This window comes from Hemiscyllium ocellatum, chromosome 4 (assembly GCF_020745735.1).
Source record: "Hemiscyllium ocellatum isolate sHemOce1 chromosome 4, sHemOce1.pat.X.cur, whole genome shotgun sequence".
NCBI lineage: Eukaryota > Metazoa > Chordata > Chondrichthyes > Orectolobiformes > Hemiscylliidae > Hemiscyllium > Hemiscyllium ocellatum.
In genome coordinates this window covers 94,362,261-94,380,511 of record NC_083404.1, presented here as the reverse complement: position 1 = coordinate 94,380,511, position 18,251 = coordinate 94,362,261, and the positions used below count along the sequence as shown (strand labels likewise).

At 40.7% G+C, this 18,251-nt stretch overlaps 1 protein-coding gene across 1 annotated transcript; it reads right to left on the bottom strand.

The window, feature by feature from the left end:
- Positions 1-511: 511 nt before the first annotated feature.
- On the bottom strand, positions 512-16,999 carry LOC132815008 (carbonic anhydrase 13-like). Its single transcript, XM_060823630.1, has 7 exons — positions 16,871-16,999; positions 15,497-15,700; positions 12,562-12,680; positions 8,651-8,746; positions 5,978-6,040; positions 3,400-3,555; positions 512-1,124 (listed from the first exon to the last, which is right to left on the bottom strand). Exons 1-7 carry the CDS (start codon positions 16,905-16,907, stop codon positions 1,017-1,019), a joined length of 783 nt encoding a protein of 260 aa, XP_060679613.1. The 5' UTR covers positions 16,908-16,999; the 3' UTR covers positions 512-1,016.
- Between the last annotated feature and the right edge of the window lie 1,252 nt (positions 17,000-18,251).

The following is an 18,251-nucleotide window of genomic DNA, read 5'->3' as shown; positions in this document are numbered from 1 at the left end:
AGTCAACTGTCCTCCACTACACAATACGAAGAGACATGTCCTTGAGCTGCATTTGATGCAACTGGCTAAAGTAATATGAATAACACCATTACTTGTTAAATCAAATCAAAGTAGTTGGAGAAGATGGAAAATGAGGAAGAGACAAAACATAGTCAAATCATTTTTAAATACAAATTAGAGGAAAATAGAAAATCCAATTTTCTATTGGATCTACATGCTTGCAAAATATCCAGGACAGTAAGATTAAAAGTTTTAAACAGTATGTCTTTTTCTAGTAGTACTCAAGTTCTGTACTACCAAGTGACTTTAAATGAAATATACAGGACAAGAATAATAAGGCCTGATTTGAACACTCTGGGGATGCTGAATACGTTAAAAGAATAGCCTTTAAAAGTGTTTGTTTTATCACTAAACATTAATTCAATGAAACTTTTTAACATTGTATTTAAGGATATTTTCACAGTGCAATGCTTGGTGAGCCAGAATGTGCAAAAAATAAAGATACAGCAGAGCAAGTCAAAGTGTTTTATTTACTAAATCTTATGGCTTACAACTCTTATTGCATTGGTTAAAAGATAATTCCATGGATGTGTAAGTTGTAAATTATTGCTCTTTAATATAATTTTTAAACTAGGAACTGCTTTACAGTTAACATCACTAAAAAACAATTTCATTAAACTTGAACAATATATTCAGTGCTACAGATTAGTCCTTCACTAAATTAAAGAGTGCCTTTTTCAACAGATGGAATATTGCTTCAGATTTTGTTAAGTGGTAAGGCTCATGAAGTTCCAGGAACACGATAACAATCCAGTGGCTACTTAAGGCCAAATCTGGATGATGCATTTTTATTCATTTGTGCTTAAAGATGTTGTCTGCCTTTTTGTCCGCTCTGGCTACACAAGGAGGTGGTGGTCAGTGAGGGGCTGGGACAAGGGTCCAGGGGAATTATTTACTGCTGCTCAGGCTACACAGGGACAGTTCAGAAAGGCAAGCTGATGACTGCCCTCAAACCTTTATTCAAAGTTTTTCCGGATCTCCCTGCATTTCGAAGCTTGGGGAGGTCGGTAATTGTTTTGCATGGGTTCGCATGGTCCAAATTCCAGCTTGCGGAAATTTGCCAACTGGAAAAACAATACAAGAATAAAGTAAATTGAGACCTCTCTCCCAACTCTGCCCCTTGTTCTTTAGAAAAAACAACTTCAAGGAAAGTATCTAGTCAGTTAAAACATTTGGCTACCAGAATTTGTTTCGCTGTAAGGGAGAACGTTTCTTGATATCATCATTTTCACTGACGTGGGATAATGTTAAATATGTATCATGGATCTCATTTCCTGTACATATAGTTACTCGTGACTCACTGGACGACCACACCTTTGTCGAAATATGCCCTGGGGGTGAAAATCTTTTCAAGTACAAGTGGAATTTCAGGTTTGTTTTTAATCTACACATGAATTTGAGATTCCAGACAAGATCAATCTGGATTCTTTGCCTGTCACTAATGGAGTAGTGATGCCTCCTTGTAGTCAGCTTTAATGATTAACGTCTTAGTCAAGAAAGAGAGCCTCCCAATCTCAATCACAAGAACTGGGTGTGTGCACCCCCTCAGCTCCTGTGTATTTTGTTTCACTTCCTATCAAGTGATAAATTAACTAATTGGGTTGGGGAAACATTTATCTAAATGATTAACTGAGGACTTTGAATAGGTTTCTCAATTATCATATTAATGAATAATACCTTGCAAATAGATTAGTCATACACATTAAAAAATGTTGCTACATATGTGACGTAGATACCAAGATTTGGGAGTCTGTGTTCCCACTGTTTAGTATCAAGTGATGAATACAGACTGGACAGTTGTGCTATGTAATTAGGTAACCAACCTCTATTTGCTATCAGCTAACTTGGAGCCTTTGAATCATAAGCCTGTTTCATATCAAGTGGCCTAATTATATATTTTTATACGAATTTAAACTAGAAATTTAACAAGGTCAGACTAAGTCTAAACTGGAAACTAAAGTGCACCTTGGTGCACGATCTGACCAGCCCCCTCAATCCCAGCTTTAACTGAAAATTAGAACTGATTTTGACCAAGCACAGACAGTGCACCTCCAGCGGAACCCACAAGTCAAATTGAATTCACAGCCAACTGCCATTTACAGCTTCTGTGATAAAGATTACGACCAAATTCTATTGCAATTTAGAAATAAGAAAACTATAAAAACATTTTCATCATCACTCTCAAGTCTTAAGTTTCAGTTTTCATTGGCTGAGGAAGCACACTGGGGAAGGCAGTGAGTGAACAACAAGCAATAGGTAATCTTCTGAAATAAAAAGCTTGAGTATATATGGCAAAAAATTATCCAATCAAATGTTATCATAGTCAAGATCCTCCAGTGTGCTTTTGGTATCCTAACAAAAAAAATGGCCAGTTCTATGCTGGAGATCTTCTGTTCATGAAAAAACTGCCAGGTTGAATGGTGTGGAAATTGGGATATTCACGTAAACAAGGAACTCTTGCATTCTGGGGTCAGTGAAAGTTTAGTACAAATAGAGTACAATATTAATCATCTCCTATCTTAATGGTTAGATATTTTGCATTTTACAACAGAACTGATTAGTATTAGCTTGATGTGGAATGACAATTTGTAATTCTATAGAACTTCTAATGATAACTGAAGCATTTTCTTGAATATTTGATTAATCTACTAACTAATGCAGTGTAAAAAATACTTCAAACATTTCACATAAAACGCAAGTCATTATTCATCTCCACCATAATAGAATATCTCTGGGAACTTCAAGTTGCAAGCATTTTAATTCTTATTTCAATTTTAAAGCATTCAATTCATAGAATTTGACTAATTTTTAAGATTTGGTTGGCCTTTAAAATGTTGAATATTTTGCAGGAGGTCAATGACACAACATTTAATCAACATATTTAGGACTTCAATTGAGTAGCTAATTGGAGAAGTTAGACTGTTCTTCTTAGAGGAGAGATGAGGCAATTGAAAAAGAATTTAAAATCAAAGGTTTCTGGATAACTTAATTAGGGAGTACCTATCCCCCAGATTAAAGATTATGTAGCAGAAAAAAACTGCTGCATAAAAAATATTTCACAGTGTGAGGTCAGAATCCAGAATATACTTCCTGAGGGGGTAAAGTGGAGGCAGCTTCAATCATGCTACTCAAAAAAAGGGAACTGGATAGTTACTTGAAACAATAAAAACATGTCCATAACTACAAGGGAGGCAGGGGGAGAGGGGGGGGAATACATGGCACTCAAATTGCTCTTGCAGGGGGTCAAGCTTGTTGTGGGCCCAATACCCTACTATGTTGTAACCACTTTACAAGTATTGATATTTTTAGACAAACAATGCTCTATAACAGATGATTTACCTGGTCTGCACCGACATTGATTGGCTCCTTGAGCACAAGCCAAATTACACACTCACACAGAGGAGGAGTGGTCAGGGATCCAGGATAGGTCCAATACTGGAGACAAGAAGGCAGCAAAGAGCAAGCAGAGAAGTCTTTAAAATCAGTTTTGGCACCCTAAAAATAGAGAGAGCACCATGATTAGAATTCAGAATTAATAACGCTCTACAGTTTGGAACCCTTGAATCGGAAAGCTGTTTGGTATCAAATGTCTTGAGTGTGTATTTATAAACAAATTTAAACTCGACATTTAACAAGGACAGACTAAATTTAAAGTGTAAACTAAAGTACGTCTATATACCTTGGTGATGAACGCCTATAGTTTGAAGGAGAAATGAAAGTAAAGTAGTGGCATTATTGATACAGGGGCCAGCTACATATTTGCACATTGACTGGCTTTCCACTGACCGTCATCCATAGTAGTGGGAAAGAAAGTGGTCCTTGCAGTCATACAAATATCATTAGTAGTGAATCAGCAGCCAATTCACACCATACCCAAGAACAGTTTAGGCTGCAGTTTTACAAAAAAAAGTTTTGCAATTTAAAAATCTCATGCTGATAGCAAGTACAGCAATCATTTTCCAGTGCTCAAATTGTGACAATGCTGCTGCTTTAAACAAGGTTATGTTGTCCTTTGTTTTTTTTTCCAGAAAGCGTTATAAAAGGCAGAATTCAGAATTGTCTGGAATTAGGCCACTTTAATCGCTGACGGATACTGCCTAAGTCGAGAATGTGGTGCTGGAAAAGCACAGCAGGTCAGGCAGCATCTGAGGAGCAGGAGAATCGACATTTCAGGCAAAAGTCCTTCATCAATTCCAAACCTGCTGTGCTCTTCCAGCACCACACTCTCGACTATGATCTCCAGTATCTGCAGTCCTCACTTTCTCCTAGATACTGCCTAAGGCAACAATCAGGGGAAAAAAAAAGTCTTTAGGCTTTTTTTAAAAGAAAACACTTGTACAATGAAAGGCAAGTTACCAGTTCTCCTAGTTCAAGGATTTTTGTAGTTTGGTTTAGTTTTAGCTGGGGAACCAGAGAGGCTGCTGGCGAAAAAGAAGAGGTTCCATATTTCAGCCAATGATTCCTGCTGATCCTCTCTGCAATGTCTCTCTCCTGTAAGAACTGTGTTGAATTTACCTTTTTGCCAAGAGGCATATTTATGGGATGTTGCAGGAAATCGGAACAGCTCTTTGTTAAGCTGCGGGGAATATAGTGTTGGTTAGGTTTTCAAACTGTTGTATTCTAAATTCTGTTTTCTTTTGCTTGTGTTTCATTCAGTAGTCAGTAAATAAATTCTGTTTTGTTAAAACAACTATAACATTAGGAATCTGTGCTACCCTCTTGACTGTTTTGAGGCGGCTTGGCCTGTTTCATAACACTATTTATAATGAAAACAATTTCCACTTATCACAATGTATTATCCAACCAGAGGAGACTAAAATATAATGCTATGACTGGCAGAAAAAGTGTCTCATTAAGGCATTACAAGTTTACATGTAAAGGAATTTACAGATGGACAGAATGTATGTCATTAAGATGGACATCTTAATGGCCTTCATTCGGAGGCACACTGAAAACTGAAACAAGGGTATGAAACAGTTTAGCAATTCTTCAACCCCCATGTGTAGTCACATAAATATATATAGGAATTAAAGCAGTTATTTTTCTTCTGCAGATAAATTAACAGTCATTGCAGATACAGACACTACTGCTGCTACTTCAACATAAAGATTTCACAAATATATTGTAAAAAAATCCAATTGTGTAGCCAATGATTTACAAATAAGGAATGGCATTTATCCCTTAATCCCACTTCAAATATTCACTCCAACCATGATTATACATTGCATCTTGTACATGGTACACAGTGAAGCAACTCAGCCTTTTAATTTATCTTCCAAAACCATGACCTCGATCAATTGAACAGACAGCACGTACATGGAACACCACCTGCATATTCCCCTCCAAGTTGGAACAATATCACCAATCCTTCACTTTTGGGGAATCAAATTCCTGGATCTCTCTCTTCCTTTCCTCTCTGGCATCTCTTCTCCAGCCAGCAGCGAAGACTGCAGCAGTTCAAGGAGGCAGCTTGCTACCACCTTGAAGGAAATCCAAGATGGGCAACAAATGCTGGCCTTGCCAATGATGCTGACTTCAGGAGGATAAAAATCTCTAGTGTAGGGTAGAATTCCTACAAAGTAACCACTGACGGTATGGAATACTAACATATGCTAAACTTGTGAATATTGAAATCCTGCATTGATACATTAGGAGCAAATAAATGAGATGTGTTTAGCATTTTAAAAAAAAAAGTTAACTTGTTCAAAACAGCATGCAGAGTTGTTTTTATTGATCGTCTATTTGTTATTAGTATGACAAAAGATTACTTCAATATTCAATCAGTATCTGTACTATAAAGAATAGTTTTTGGAGACATTTCCATTTAAGGAAGTAATTACACCAAAAAGTTACAATTTAGATAGATGTCACTTTATATCTCTACTCTGGGTATAGAACAGGACAGGACCTACCGTACCTTTGATTTAAGGCACTCCAAAGAACAGACAATCTTCTGCAGAGCTTGGTTTGTTTCACATACCTGAAAGTCAAAGGACACGGATAGATAGTTCATATGGCTGCAGTGGTTACTCAGGATTGTCATAGTCATACAACAGAAACACATTTAAGCATAGAAAGAATATTGTCCTAAGGAATCTAAAAATGGGTTACAAATACTAGGCTAAAGTTTTACTTTTATGAAATTGCATTTTACCATAAAAAAAAACCTCATGCTCCATTTCCTATCCAAAGGCTATTCAGAACTTGACATGCTACTACCACGAACAATTACTGAAGTAATGGCTGGTATTTTAGAGTTCAGCTGAAGGTTGCTCATTTGATGCATTGATTAAATCAAATTTGAGGATTAAAAAAAATTAAGACAAATCAAACTATTATGGTGCACAAAAATGAGCACAAATTTAATTCCAAGGAAGTGAATTATGTCATTGAGCAGATCACTGGAAATGTGTTTTGTATAAGCAAAGTGAATATAACCCACATTTTTTTTATCAATTTGGGCTTCAATATTGTCCAGATGTGGCTGCTTGCAAAAATAGCCTGACTAGTTATCAGAATTATTACAGACAGAACAGACCATAAGTGAATATCTTCTCTTCTGACTTCATGATGCAAAAATATCATGAGACACCTAAACATATAACAACCAAGAACCTGGTCTTGAATTCATGCAGTGACTTGGAGGAGGCTGAAGGCTAATCATATTTTGTTAGAAACTCCAATGTCACTCAACACTCAAGGTGACACCTAAATTCAGAGTGATCGGACATTAATGCAATGCAAACATTCATGGGGAATTTACAGTTAAAAGCCTGTGCAAGAATAATACAAAGTAAATATTTTACAACTGTGACAACTTTGATAATGATTGCTGAATTGAAAGCATACATTAACCTTGCTTCATTAATTTTTAAAAATCACTAATAACTGAATTATACTCTAATAGTTTGAATATTCATTTGTTAAAGACTTCCAAAAAAAAAGTGTTTTAAGCAGCTCAGATTTCACAATGCTTATTCTCAATTTGGATTTCATGTGAATATTGTTCAAAGTTATCCACGGTTTAACATCAATGTGGTTGCACTGTTGAACATCACAAGCAACGGTATTGTGACCACAACAGAAAAGGATGGATGAACTTTAAAAAAGGCATGGACTAAGATTTTACAGTTGTACTGGTCAAGAAACAAAAAGACTCCTAAAATCACTGTGCAGTGCAAACTACAGTGGCACAGTGGTTAGCACTGCTGCCTCACAGCGCCAGAGACCCAGGTTCAATTCCCGACTCAGGCGACTGACTGTGTGGAGTTTGCACGTTCTCCCCGTGTCTGCGTGGGTTTGCTCTGGGTGCTCCAGTTTCCTCCCACAGTCCAAAGATGTGCAGTTTAGGTGAATTGGCCATGCTAAATTGCCCGTTGGGTTAGGTAAAGGGCTAAATGTAGTGGAATGGGTGGGTTGTGCTTCGGCAGGTCAGTGTGGACTTGTTGGGCCAAAGGGTCTGTTTCCACACTGTAAGTAATCTAATCTAAATTTCTAACAAACTCCAAAAACAAAGGCACGGTGAGATTTGTACAGGTATATTTCAGTTAGTAGCAACATGGACATTGGGTAGAAATGTTACAGGCTCATCTCAGAAAGGGAGGGGAAAAACGGTTTTTGTGCAAGTTCTCAGGCATTCAAGATCAGAATTCCTTTTTTTCTAAAAAAGGAAAGCTTTCTTGCTTCTTGCTGGTCTATTGGGTCTATCTTCCAATCATTGATCTTTCTTTCTGCCAGTGGAAAAAGATTTCCCCATTTCACTTGATCAACACAGATTTTTTTTTTGCATTTCTTCTGTTGGATCTTAATGTGCGTTCAAAGACAGATCCTAAACTCACCAACCTCTCTGCATAACTGAATACCATTCTAGTAAATTGCTTTTGTGTCCAAAGAGTATTATCCTTTCTAAAATGAACATGGCACTATCCAACTATAAACACAGCACTGGTCATACTATACAGTATACATGAACTGCCAAACCAATAAAGTATTTAAAAATTACAAGAATCGTGTATTTGGTTAGAAATCATGAAGTGAAAAAGTTATGTTGAATTTTCCTAATTCTTGATCTTGTCATCAATGCACACTACTGAAAAAGGACAGCAAACACATCAGGCAATAGTGAATTATGCAGAAATTATGCCAATCGAATCGGAGAGTGGAATGTGAATTTTGCTCAATATCTTTACAAAAGGCGGCTTGGTTTTTCTCCCCCTCACCTTCTGAGATGAGCCTGTAACATTTCTATCCAATGTCCATGTTGCTACTAACTGAAATTACTTGAACCCTGTTAATATGCCGCTACATATAGTTATTGAACTCAGTACCCATTGCACAGCTAGGATGAAACTGAAATATTGGGAGTGTGCATGAAACAGGAAAAAAATGCATTTAATTAAAAACACACTTGATAGCAAGTTCTATTTGATTGATGTTGAGTTAAATATCACCTCAGTTCTATTTTTAACCTACCATGGACTAAAGATTTAGCATTTCAAAGATACATGCAAATGTATTTCTGTACAACATGAGTAATGAGAATTATTATCTGCATATTACAAAACCAGGACATAGAAACAAACCTTCATACCTTTAGAAGGACAGCAATAACAGCCAAACCATCAGGAGCTTTGAGAGCTTCATTAAATTCACAATACTTTTCTGCATTCCAATGCACCAGGTGAAGCTGGAAATATGACAGGTTCAGTTAAAGTATATTTGCATCTTAAAATTCATGCAATTCAGGTTCACAGATCATAGACGATCGGATTAAAGTTAGTTTTTTGGCATTTCTGTCAGGGCAGGGCTGTTCATGGACAGTGAGAAACTTCAGATTTGGCTGGATGGTACAACAAGTCATCATTCTTCATTGCAAGAAGCAAAGTAGGAATGTTTCTTTTTTTTTGCAAGTGGGGGAAACAGTGTATGTAAAAATGTACCCAGTATGAACATTTCAGTTTTTATTGAAAGATCTTCAATTTCTATTTTGGTCACTTAGAACTAAACCAGTTGCCAGATAGATTCCTGGGATGGTAGGACTGACATATGAAGAGAGACTGCATTAATTAGAACTATATTCGCTAGAGTTTAGATAAATATGGGAAAGGGTTGGGGAAAAAGAAAATATCTTAGAAACCACGGTCAGAGGACATGGTGGATGCAGGTACATTGGCAACATTTAAAAAGACACTTGGACAGGTTCAGGAAAGGTTTGGAAGGATATGAGTCAAAACGCAGGCAAGGAGAACTACTTTAGTTTGGGAACATGGTCAGTGTGGAGTAAGTGGCCTGAAGGATCTGCTTCCATGCTGTAAGACTATAACTAGACAGGGTAATCGCAGGGAGAATATTCCCAATGACCGTGCAGTCCAGAATCATGGTCATAATTGAAATATATTGGATAGACCAAGATGAGGACTTATTTATCAGAGTGTGGGAAGCAGGTGGAATTCCCTGCCACTTAAAGTGGATGAGGCCAAATTGTTGAATGCTTTCAAGAAGTAGTTACATGTCTTGGGGTTAAAAAGGGATCAAAGGATAGGGAGAAAGCAGGAACAGGGAACAGAATTAGGTCATCATATTGAATGGCAGAACAGGCTTGAAGGACCGAATGGTCTATTCTGGACCCAGTTTTCTGTTTAAACACAAATTGTGCAAAAATGTTTGTAAAATGCTCCGAGACTTAATATTTAATGTTAAAAAGTTGTTCAACTTTTAAACAATGACAAAGGCAACAAAATAAATAGTTAATAGATATTTGGAAGGATTAAATTAGTTCAATGTTATTTTGCTAGGATTCTCTATCCATCTTCACACTCTTCACCAGTTACCCTAAACCCCAAAAAAAGTTTATAAAGTCAGGCAGAATCATGCATGTCTTATACAAATGGTCATCTATTCCAGAGTGCCTTAAAGGCACCAACTTCCAGAGACCAGACTAAAAGTAGTCACTGCCAGAACAGGGATCTCAGACACACTATCACTGCTAAATGCCATTAGATGTGGGAACAGGGTTACATCAAAGTCTTAAAAGTTGATTTTATTTCAGAGGCAAAATTATTTTCTTCCCATCATTTTGCAAACTTCCATTTGGTCGCTGACTGATGAGTGTCCTTTTCATTTGATTATCGCCCAAACAAACAACAGGGGTGGGGAATACAACACCATTTTAGGGCCTCCTGTGGTGCATTGGTAACGATCCTATCTCCAATCCTGAACACCGGAAGACCCCTGCTCTAGAATTATGTAATAAACACTGCTATACAGGTTGATTAGAAAAAATATCAAGAATAAGATTGCGTCAGGAAAACTTTATGTTAGGAAGCAATTTTCCAAGATGTGCTTAGTCCACCCATATGACAATGAGGCACTCATATGCTGCAGTAGTACTTTGGTCACATTGCACTCTCCCACAGTTGTATTTTCTTTTGTTGGTATAAAACACTGCAGATATTTTGGACAGCCGATAATGTTTCAAAGTGCATCCCAAGATACCTAGTGCCTTCCAGCACAGCAATGGCTTGCTTGATGCAGTTCAGCAGGTGTCATTGTTCTTGGCTGGGTTTCTCAGTCATATTAAAACAATATCCCTCCTCATTTCTGAGCAGCCAGCTGGAGATTCTGATGAGAAATGCACAGACAGGCAAGGTGGGTTGCTGTAGGATGAATGCATTGGTACAACTCTGTGGGAACCTCGCAGAGCCTGTGGTATAAGTAACAAGAGTGGGAATTTTTCAGCTAGTGAGCACTCCTACTCCTGGGTGACCTGGGAGTGACTCAATTGCCAATTTTAAATCAAACCCTGCATCTATGAGAATCTAACCAGAGCTGCAAACCAAAACTTCTTGTTCAAACTGACATCATCGTAGACAAGCCTGCAATATTATGCATTTGTGAGTTGTCAACTGTAAGATCCTGTTTGTGTCTCATCATGGAATCCTGGAAGGAGCCAGAAATAAAAACAAATGGAGGACAGCCACTGGTGGTGTATGGTCAACAAATCAACTCAGTAGCAGATTGCAAGTGTCTGCCATCAGCAGATGCAACACCCAGAGACTTCAGAGGATGTCTAGGAAGCTTATCATCTGATTGGCACAGAGGATGATACAATGTGGCCTCCTGCAAGTTGTATCGCAGCTAATCCTCTCTCTCTAGTGAAGCTGCAGGTCTGTTGCTGCTGTTGTCCATTCGGGCCCTTATGAGGATCAAAGTAACAGCATATGTTGATGCTGGTCAGAGCTTCAGAGTGCAGATCCGCAGAAATAATCTACAGGGAAGTTTGGCAAGTCATTTCCTAGCATAAGAACTGTAACCAAAGCCTTTCACATGAATAGGTAAGAAAACAGTTATGAGGAATCAGTACTTATTGGCATATTTCCCACTGCACATCCTCAGCCTCTCAATTGCCACTGGGTCTCAGCCTTGTTTTCCACTAGCAGCCCTTGGAACTTATGTTTGGAAGCTGCATATTAACATCACTAAGTGACTGAACCCACCACTTGCAGAAAGTTCCTCATTTGCAGCAAATAGTTGTGAATGAAGATATTCAACATGCTGTCAAATTTACCTGGTTTTACCCCTCCACCTGCTCACACACCATGTGCTCCTACACATTAAGATTCAATCTCTGTCTGCAGATCCTTCCTGACCATGATATTTTCAGCGCTTTTACTTTATGTTAAATGAACTTAAAAGTTCATTCTCTCAATAGTCCACCACTTTAAATAGCTCTAATGCATCACTGTCTCATCACAAAGATTGAGATAGGTTTCCTTCCTGGATTTAGCATCCTGCTGTGATAAGAATGAACATTTCCTGTAACCATAAATAGCAAAAAATTCAACTGGCTCAGAAATAACTTGCAGCACCTAGGAATAAAAATATCATGACAATAAAAGAAATTTGAAAAGGATTTCTAAACAAGTACATTTACTTACAGAACTGACACACAAATAAGGACAGCACGGTGGCTCATTGGTTAGCACTGCAGCCTCACAGCGCCAGGGACCCAGGTTCAATCCCAGCCTTGGGAGACTTTCTCCCTGTGTCTGCGTGGGTTTCCTCCGGGTGTTCCGGTTTCCTCCCACAGCCCAAAGATGTGCAGGCCAGGAGAACTGGCCATGCTAACAATTGCCCAGAATGTTAGGTGCATTAGTCAGAGGGAAATGGGTCTGGGTGGGTTACTCTTCAGAGGGTCAGTGTGGACTTGTTGGGCCAAAGGGCCTGTTTCCACACTGTAGGGAATCTAATCTCATGAACTGCAGCGGCTCACGGAGAGTTCACCACCACCTTCTCAAAAGCACTTAGGGATGGCCAATGGCCACAAACAGTAACACCTACATCCCGTGAGTCAAGTGTAACAAAGTTTTTTTTTGTTAAAAGATCAATGTTAGCATTCATAAGATAGGCATGTACAGCAAAACTGGTCCAATGTGAAGCAAAATTATCTGATTTTAAACAAGGTGTGCCTCACTTATTCAGAAGTCATTGTTGCACACTCACCTCTCCAGCAAAGGTTTTCCCATCAATTACATGTTCACTGCCATGAGTATCACAGGCTCCCCAGTGAAAGTGCAACTGGCGTAGCCTATATTTTCCACAAAGAGGGCCACCTGTCAGCACTAAAACAAAGTAAAAGCATGAATGTTACATTGCAAACAAAGTATCAAACACAGTTTGTACAAACCACCTCTAATTTGCTGTTGGAGTACGTTTGAAATTTCCTCAAACAAAATGTACATTTATAATAAGACCACCAATTCATTCGTTGTGACCTAGGTATAATTATAAGACCAATAATAAATACATTGTCAGACTTCCAGTCCCTGCAAGAATTTTGACAGTGGGATGATGTACCATGCTATGCCACCTCTCCCTCAAATAGAGGAAATAAAACCACTGCTACTTCTATAGTCCAATCTTGTTATATAAAACCAGAATGACAGGCAGAAAAAGACTATCACCTGGTTCAGCAAATTGCACAGAGGTTGAAAATCTGGCATTATCCACCAAAACATCAAGAAGCAAAGAGAAAACCTAGAGTAAAGAATGTAAAATAAACACTGAAAAAGGGCTCCAGTGTAATAGGTGACAGAAGCAGCAAACTGAATTTTCAGTAAGAATTTTAAAAAGTGGTGGCATCTTTATCCAGCTCCCAACTTCCCACTTCCCCTTGTTTAATTTCAATGACGTCCTGGCATATTATTTCACTTATCCCATATCCTCCCTCTCATTCCCGAGAAGACATAGGAAACAGGAGACCATTAACTAGAGGAGGAGCTATAGGAGAATGGGACAAAGAATCCAAACTTAAGGAAGTTGTGAATTAACTTGGCTACATGTAAAATAATCCAAAATGGCATTCAAGGCACAGGGAGGACTTTGTAATAGTAACCTCACACTTCTATGTATACTTCCACACAAGACATTTTCAAGGAATAAACTGAAGTGACAGGCTGGATTTTTGCATTGTCAGATCTTCATTCCAGCTCTACTTAAAGTTACTTCTGAGAGGAAATTCTGCTGATGTCTCCCTCAAACATGGACCATATTTCCATTCTGACAGTTCTCTTGTTGCACAGAATTCTCAGAGGAAGACAACCACTACCACCTTTTCAAAACACTCAACTGCTATTTTCTGACACTTAGAATAGATTCCATACAGTGGGGAAACAGGCCATTTGGTCCACACTGACCCTCCAAAGAGTAACCCACCCAGACCCGTTTCCCTCAGACTAATGCATCTAGCATTATGCGTAATTCAGCATGGCCAATTCACCTAATCTGCACATCTTTGGATTGTGGGAGGAAACCAGAGCACCCAGAGGAGATCCACACAGATATGGGGAGGTTGTGCAAACTCCACATAATTGCCAGAGGCAGGAATCAAACCCAGGTACCTGGCGCTGGGAGGCAGCGCTGGGAGGCAGCACTGCGAGCCACTGAGCCAGTCCAGACTGATTACAGCTGCTGTCAAAATACAGTACAAAAGCTAAGTGTGATGCCACACTACTGGAGAATAGATTGCCAGATGAGTAGGGGCAGGATGCCAAGGACAGTGTGCAGGGTGGCAAGGTAAGCAATGCAGTATTTAGGGTTGGTTGGGATGGGTGGGAGGAATTGGATTTGCTGAGGGAGAATTGGTCAGATTGGTCTGCATTCAACTGGGGAGGTGGTCAGGCTTTGCTGAACTCAGGGTCTTGGGGAGGTGTACGGGCTACAAACAAATTATTCTGATAATTATTTAACAGTCTAACTTTTCGTTCAATTTCTTTGGAACTCTCCAAATCCCTGGATTTAAATGGGTTCCAAGTGAAGTGGAATCTTCAACCTCTTAGGCAATTCCTCTGGAGTATGTTACAAAACAAAAGGCCCCTTCCATCTTTATGCACAACTCCCATCTATGCTGGAATAACAGCATGCCCCTCAAAATCCAGGCTGTTCATTTATATTGAGACAAAATCATAACAGAATATCAAATTGATCTTGTTCTTATATTTTGTATCAATACAAAGCTACAAAATTTTGCAGTACACCAAACCTTGCATGTAATATCTTTAGTTTGCAATTCTTAAAAAGAACCCAAGACTCTCCCCACTGACTCACACCTTCAGGATGCAGCTCTTCCAGTAACTGTATGAAAGCAAAGACCAGAAAAAGGGTTATGTCCCCCATACCCTGCAGATTTTCCTCAAAATCAAGTTTAATCTGAAGGGGAGCTTTACACTATCAATGCAAATGATTTTTTTTATTCTCCTAAAGAAAAAGTAATGCCATCATCTTCCTAACTGACTGCGAGACCAGAGGATAAAGGACTCCCTAAAATAATAGGTCGTGCGCGATATATTACTTATTATTGTTCAAATATTACAATTTAGTCAAGCAGCCACGTTTTGCTCACCTCCAAAAAGGTTTCTATTGGTTGCAATGGATTTCAATGGCACATGGTCAAATCAGATTTACAGCTCAGTCATTCAATCCAGCCTTTCAAAGAAACCTATCCCTCTCGTTCCCGCAGCTCCCTTGGCGACTGACTTTCCCCGCTTAAATTTGCCCACTGCAACCAGGTCACTTTGAGGCCATTTTCCGCATTTCCACCCGGGGTTTAAAGAAATAAAAATGTGGATGAGCAAAAACGGAACAGCCACGTCGTTAACTTCCTCTCGTCTCTACTCTTCCTTCTCACAGCAGCGTTGCAATTCGGGAACTTTAATATTGCACTTTGATCGAAAGTTTTATGTATATATGAAACTACGATGCTGCACCAGTGCAATTCTGTTGTGAAAAAGCAGCAAGCTGGGAGAGGGAGAGAGAAAGAGACGCTACTGCTGCAAATCCCCAGCTCAGCATGTGTCGTATCCAGGTATAACAAATATCCATTAACAAGCTGGGGGGGGGGGGGGGGGGGGGAGAAGCGAAAACATAACATCTGACCAACCTGACCGGTCTGTGCAATCGTCGAAATCCACCTGGACGGTGGTGCCGGTGTTGCAGATACTTTTCGAGCTGGTTGGGTCATAGCTCAGATCGAGAGGCTTCAGGTTCTGGTCGAACTTGGCTTCCGCATTCTTGATCTCGATGGGTGACTGGCGGGTGCCCTCCTTGGCTATGGGGAAGCCCAGTTCGTGCCAATGGTCTGGCCCTGCAGGAGGAGATTACAGCCGGTCACCTACAATCCTCTCTCTTGAAGGTCAATGCATTCTTAGGAGGCTGGAGCTGGGGGCGGGAAGGACGGAGAGAGAGAGAGAGGTGGGGGGAGCCCCGCTTCTGAGAAGAGGAAAAATAATTCTCTCTCTCTCTCTCCTCTGGTTGCGAACCCGACACCGAACAGCATTCAGTTGTAAAGTTTCAGAGCTGCATGAGCAAAAGCAGCCTTGAAGGATCACTTTCTTTCAGCCCATCAATGATTAATCTTAAACTAAATAGCTTTGCTTCCTGCAGAAACCTTTCACAATAAGAAAGGTGAAGCAGCTTTAGAATTTCAACTTCATTAAAATCAGAGAGACGGAAGAAATTCCTTTTCTGGTTACGAAAAAAAGGCCAGCACGTCTACTAAGATGCATTAGCACATTCTTTCTCTCTCTGCAATGTAAATCTAGCTACTTTGCCTGACATGGAGAATGTCTGATAGTTCTCAGTTACAGCCCTGACCCGGGGCTACAACCCAGCAATGTCCCTGTCCCGGGGAGGGGGCTACAACCCAGCAATGTTCCTGTCCCGGGGGGGTGGGGGCTACAACCCAGCAATGTCCCTGTCCCGGGGGGGTGGGGGCTACAACCCAGCAATGTCCCTGACCCGGGGGGGTGGGGGCTACAACCCAGCAATGTCCCTGACCCGGGGGGATACAACCCAGCAATGTCCCTGTCCCGGGGGGGTGGGGGCTACAACCCAGCAATGTCCCTGACCCGGGGGGGGAGGGGGCTACAACCTAGCAATTTCCTTGTCCCGGGGGGATACAACCCAGCAATGTCCCTGTCCCGGGGAGGGGGCTACAACCCAGCAATGTCCCTGTCCCGGGGGGGGCTACAACCCAGCAATGTCCCTGACCCGGGGGGTGGCGGCTACAACCCAGCAATGTCCTTGTCCCGGGGGGCTACAACCCAGCAATGTCCCTGTCCTGGGGGGCTACAACCCAGCAATGTAATGTCCTTGTCCCGGTGGGTGGGGGCTACAACCCAGCAATGTCCCTGACCCGGGGGGGCTACAACCCAGCAATGTCCCTGTCTCGGGGGGGGCAAGGCTGCAATGTCCACTTCCAGTCCAGTCGGGGGACAGTAACCCAGTTAGCTCGATACTGCGGGAAAAGCCTCACCGTTTTTGGGTCCGTATCCCCAGGAACATCCTGCCATCGCTGCAGTCCCAGCCGCAAGAGCGCACACACAAACCACTAAACGCTACGTCTGATGACAGAAGCCGATAGCTTGTAGGAAAGATTGGCTCCGGACCAGCTTTTATAGGTTGCACGGTTCCACATCATTGGATCAGCCCGCTTTGGTATTCCTTATGTCACCAATAGTAATGCAAAAAGGAGGCTGAGGTGGGACAGTATGGGCGGGGGGAAGGGGAGGTGGGATGGAGTGAGCCGGGATGAGGTTCAAAAAACGTAGATTTGTTTTCACATTGCATTTTTTTTTCACACTGGTCTCGCCAGCAGTGTTTGTTGCAAAATCCATGGCTCTGAGTCATGGATTTAGCACCCCATCAGGGTCTGTATCCCCGCATCCCTCTTGGCTGTGGGCAGTGAGGTGGGAGGGGGGGGGGGGGGGGGTGTCACAGTATTGAGCTGACAGCTCCCTGCAAGCTCTCCCACTGCCCAGATGCACCCTGAGCACCCGATCTGGATTTCTGCAGCTACCACACGGAACCTGCTGTTATTGCCAGGCAACGGGGCATTTTCCCGTATCAGAGGCAAATAGACATTTTTACTGTTTACGTGGCCAATCTGAATTACATCCTCGACATCAGCGTGCACTGATAAGTTTAATTTCGGGGAGGGTACTTTTCGGATGTGTTCCATAGGAAACTGCATTCTCTGTTTACTGTGTTAACATTGCAGCAGGTTTGGCATTGTGAGCAGCTTCTGAATGTTAATCATCAGGTAATAAGTAGCTATGAATGCCTAATAGTTCATGATACCATCTTATTCCCAACCTTTGTGTTTGATTTCAACTGTATGTGCCTGCAAATGACCTGAATGATTTATGTAGGATTTGACATGCTCTTTTAAATACCGTAAGGTGCAGTTTCAGGAACACTGGGCACCAGAAAATGTTTACAAGTAAGCCTGTGGCACAACAGAGTTGCTGAACTGACCGATCCTAAAGAGCACTACGACCCTAGGCAATGTTTCACTTCATTAGATGTCTAACAATCCCCGATCTAATGTTTTAAAAGTGTTGTTAAATTAATTCTGCTGTCTGTACTGGACAGAGGTGAATACAGATAACTGTTTCTATACTCACATTTCCGAGATTTTTTTCTAAGTCCGTTCATAAACCACTTATTGAGCGTGTTTCGCATTATGTGCAAAAAAGGTTAAATAAATTGCCACCCGCTGATTATTTAATAAAAGGCCATTGCTCTGCTGCCATCTACAGGGAAATGTAAATACAGTGATGGAAATGAGAAACTCACTGAACACGTACATTGTCACCGAACAACCCACACAGATCAAAAGTGATCATAACCCAAAT

Excerpts from the sequence above, each read along its gene's own strand:
- LOC132815008 (XM_060823630.1), bottom strand. The coding sequence starts at position 16,907 with ATGGCAGGATGTTCCTGGGGATACGGACCCAAAAACG. Across the intron at positions 6,041-8,650 it reads TTATTGCTGTCCTTCTAAAG|GTATGTGAAACAAACCAAGC; the intron begins GTATGAAGGTTT and ends TTTGACTTTCAG. Across the intron at positions 1,125-3,399 it reads TCAATGTCGGTGCAGACCAG|TTGGCAAATTTCCGCAAGCT; the intron begins GTAAATCATCTG and ends TTGTTTTTCCAG.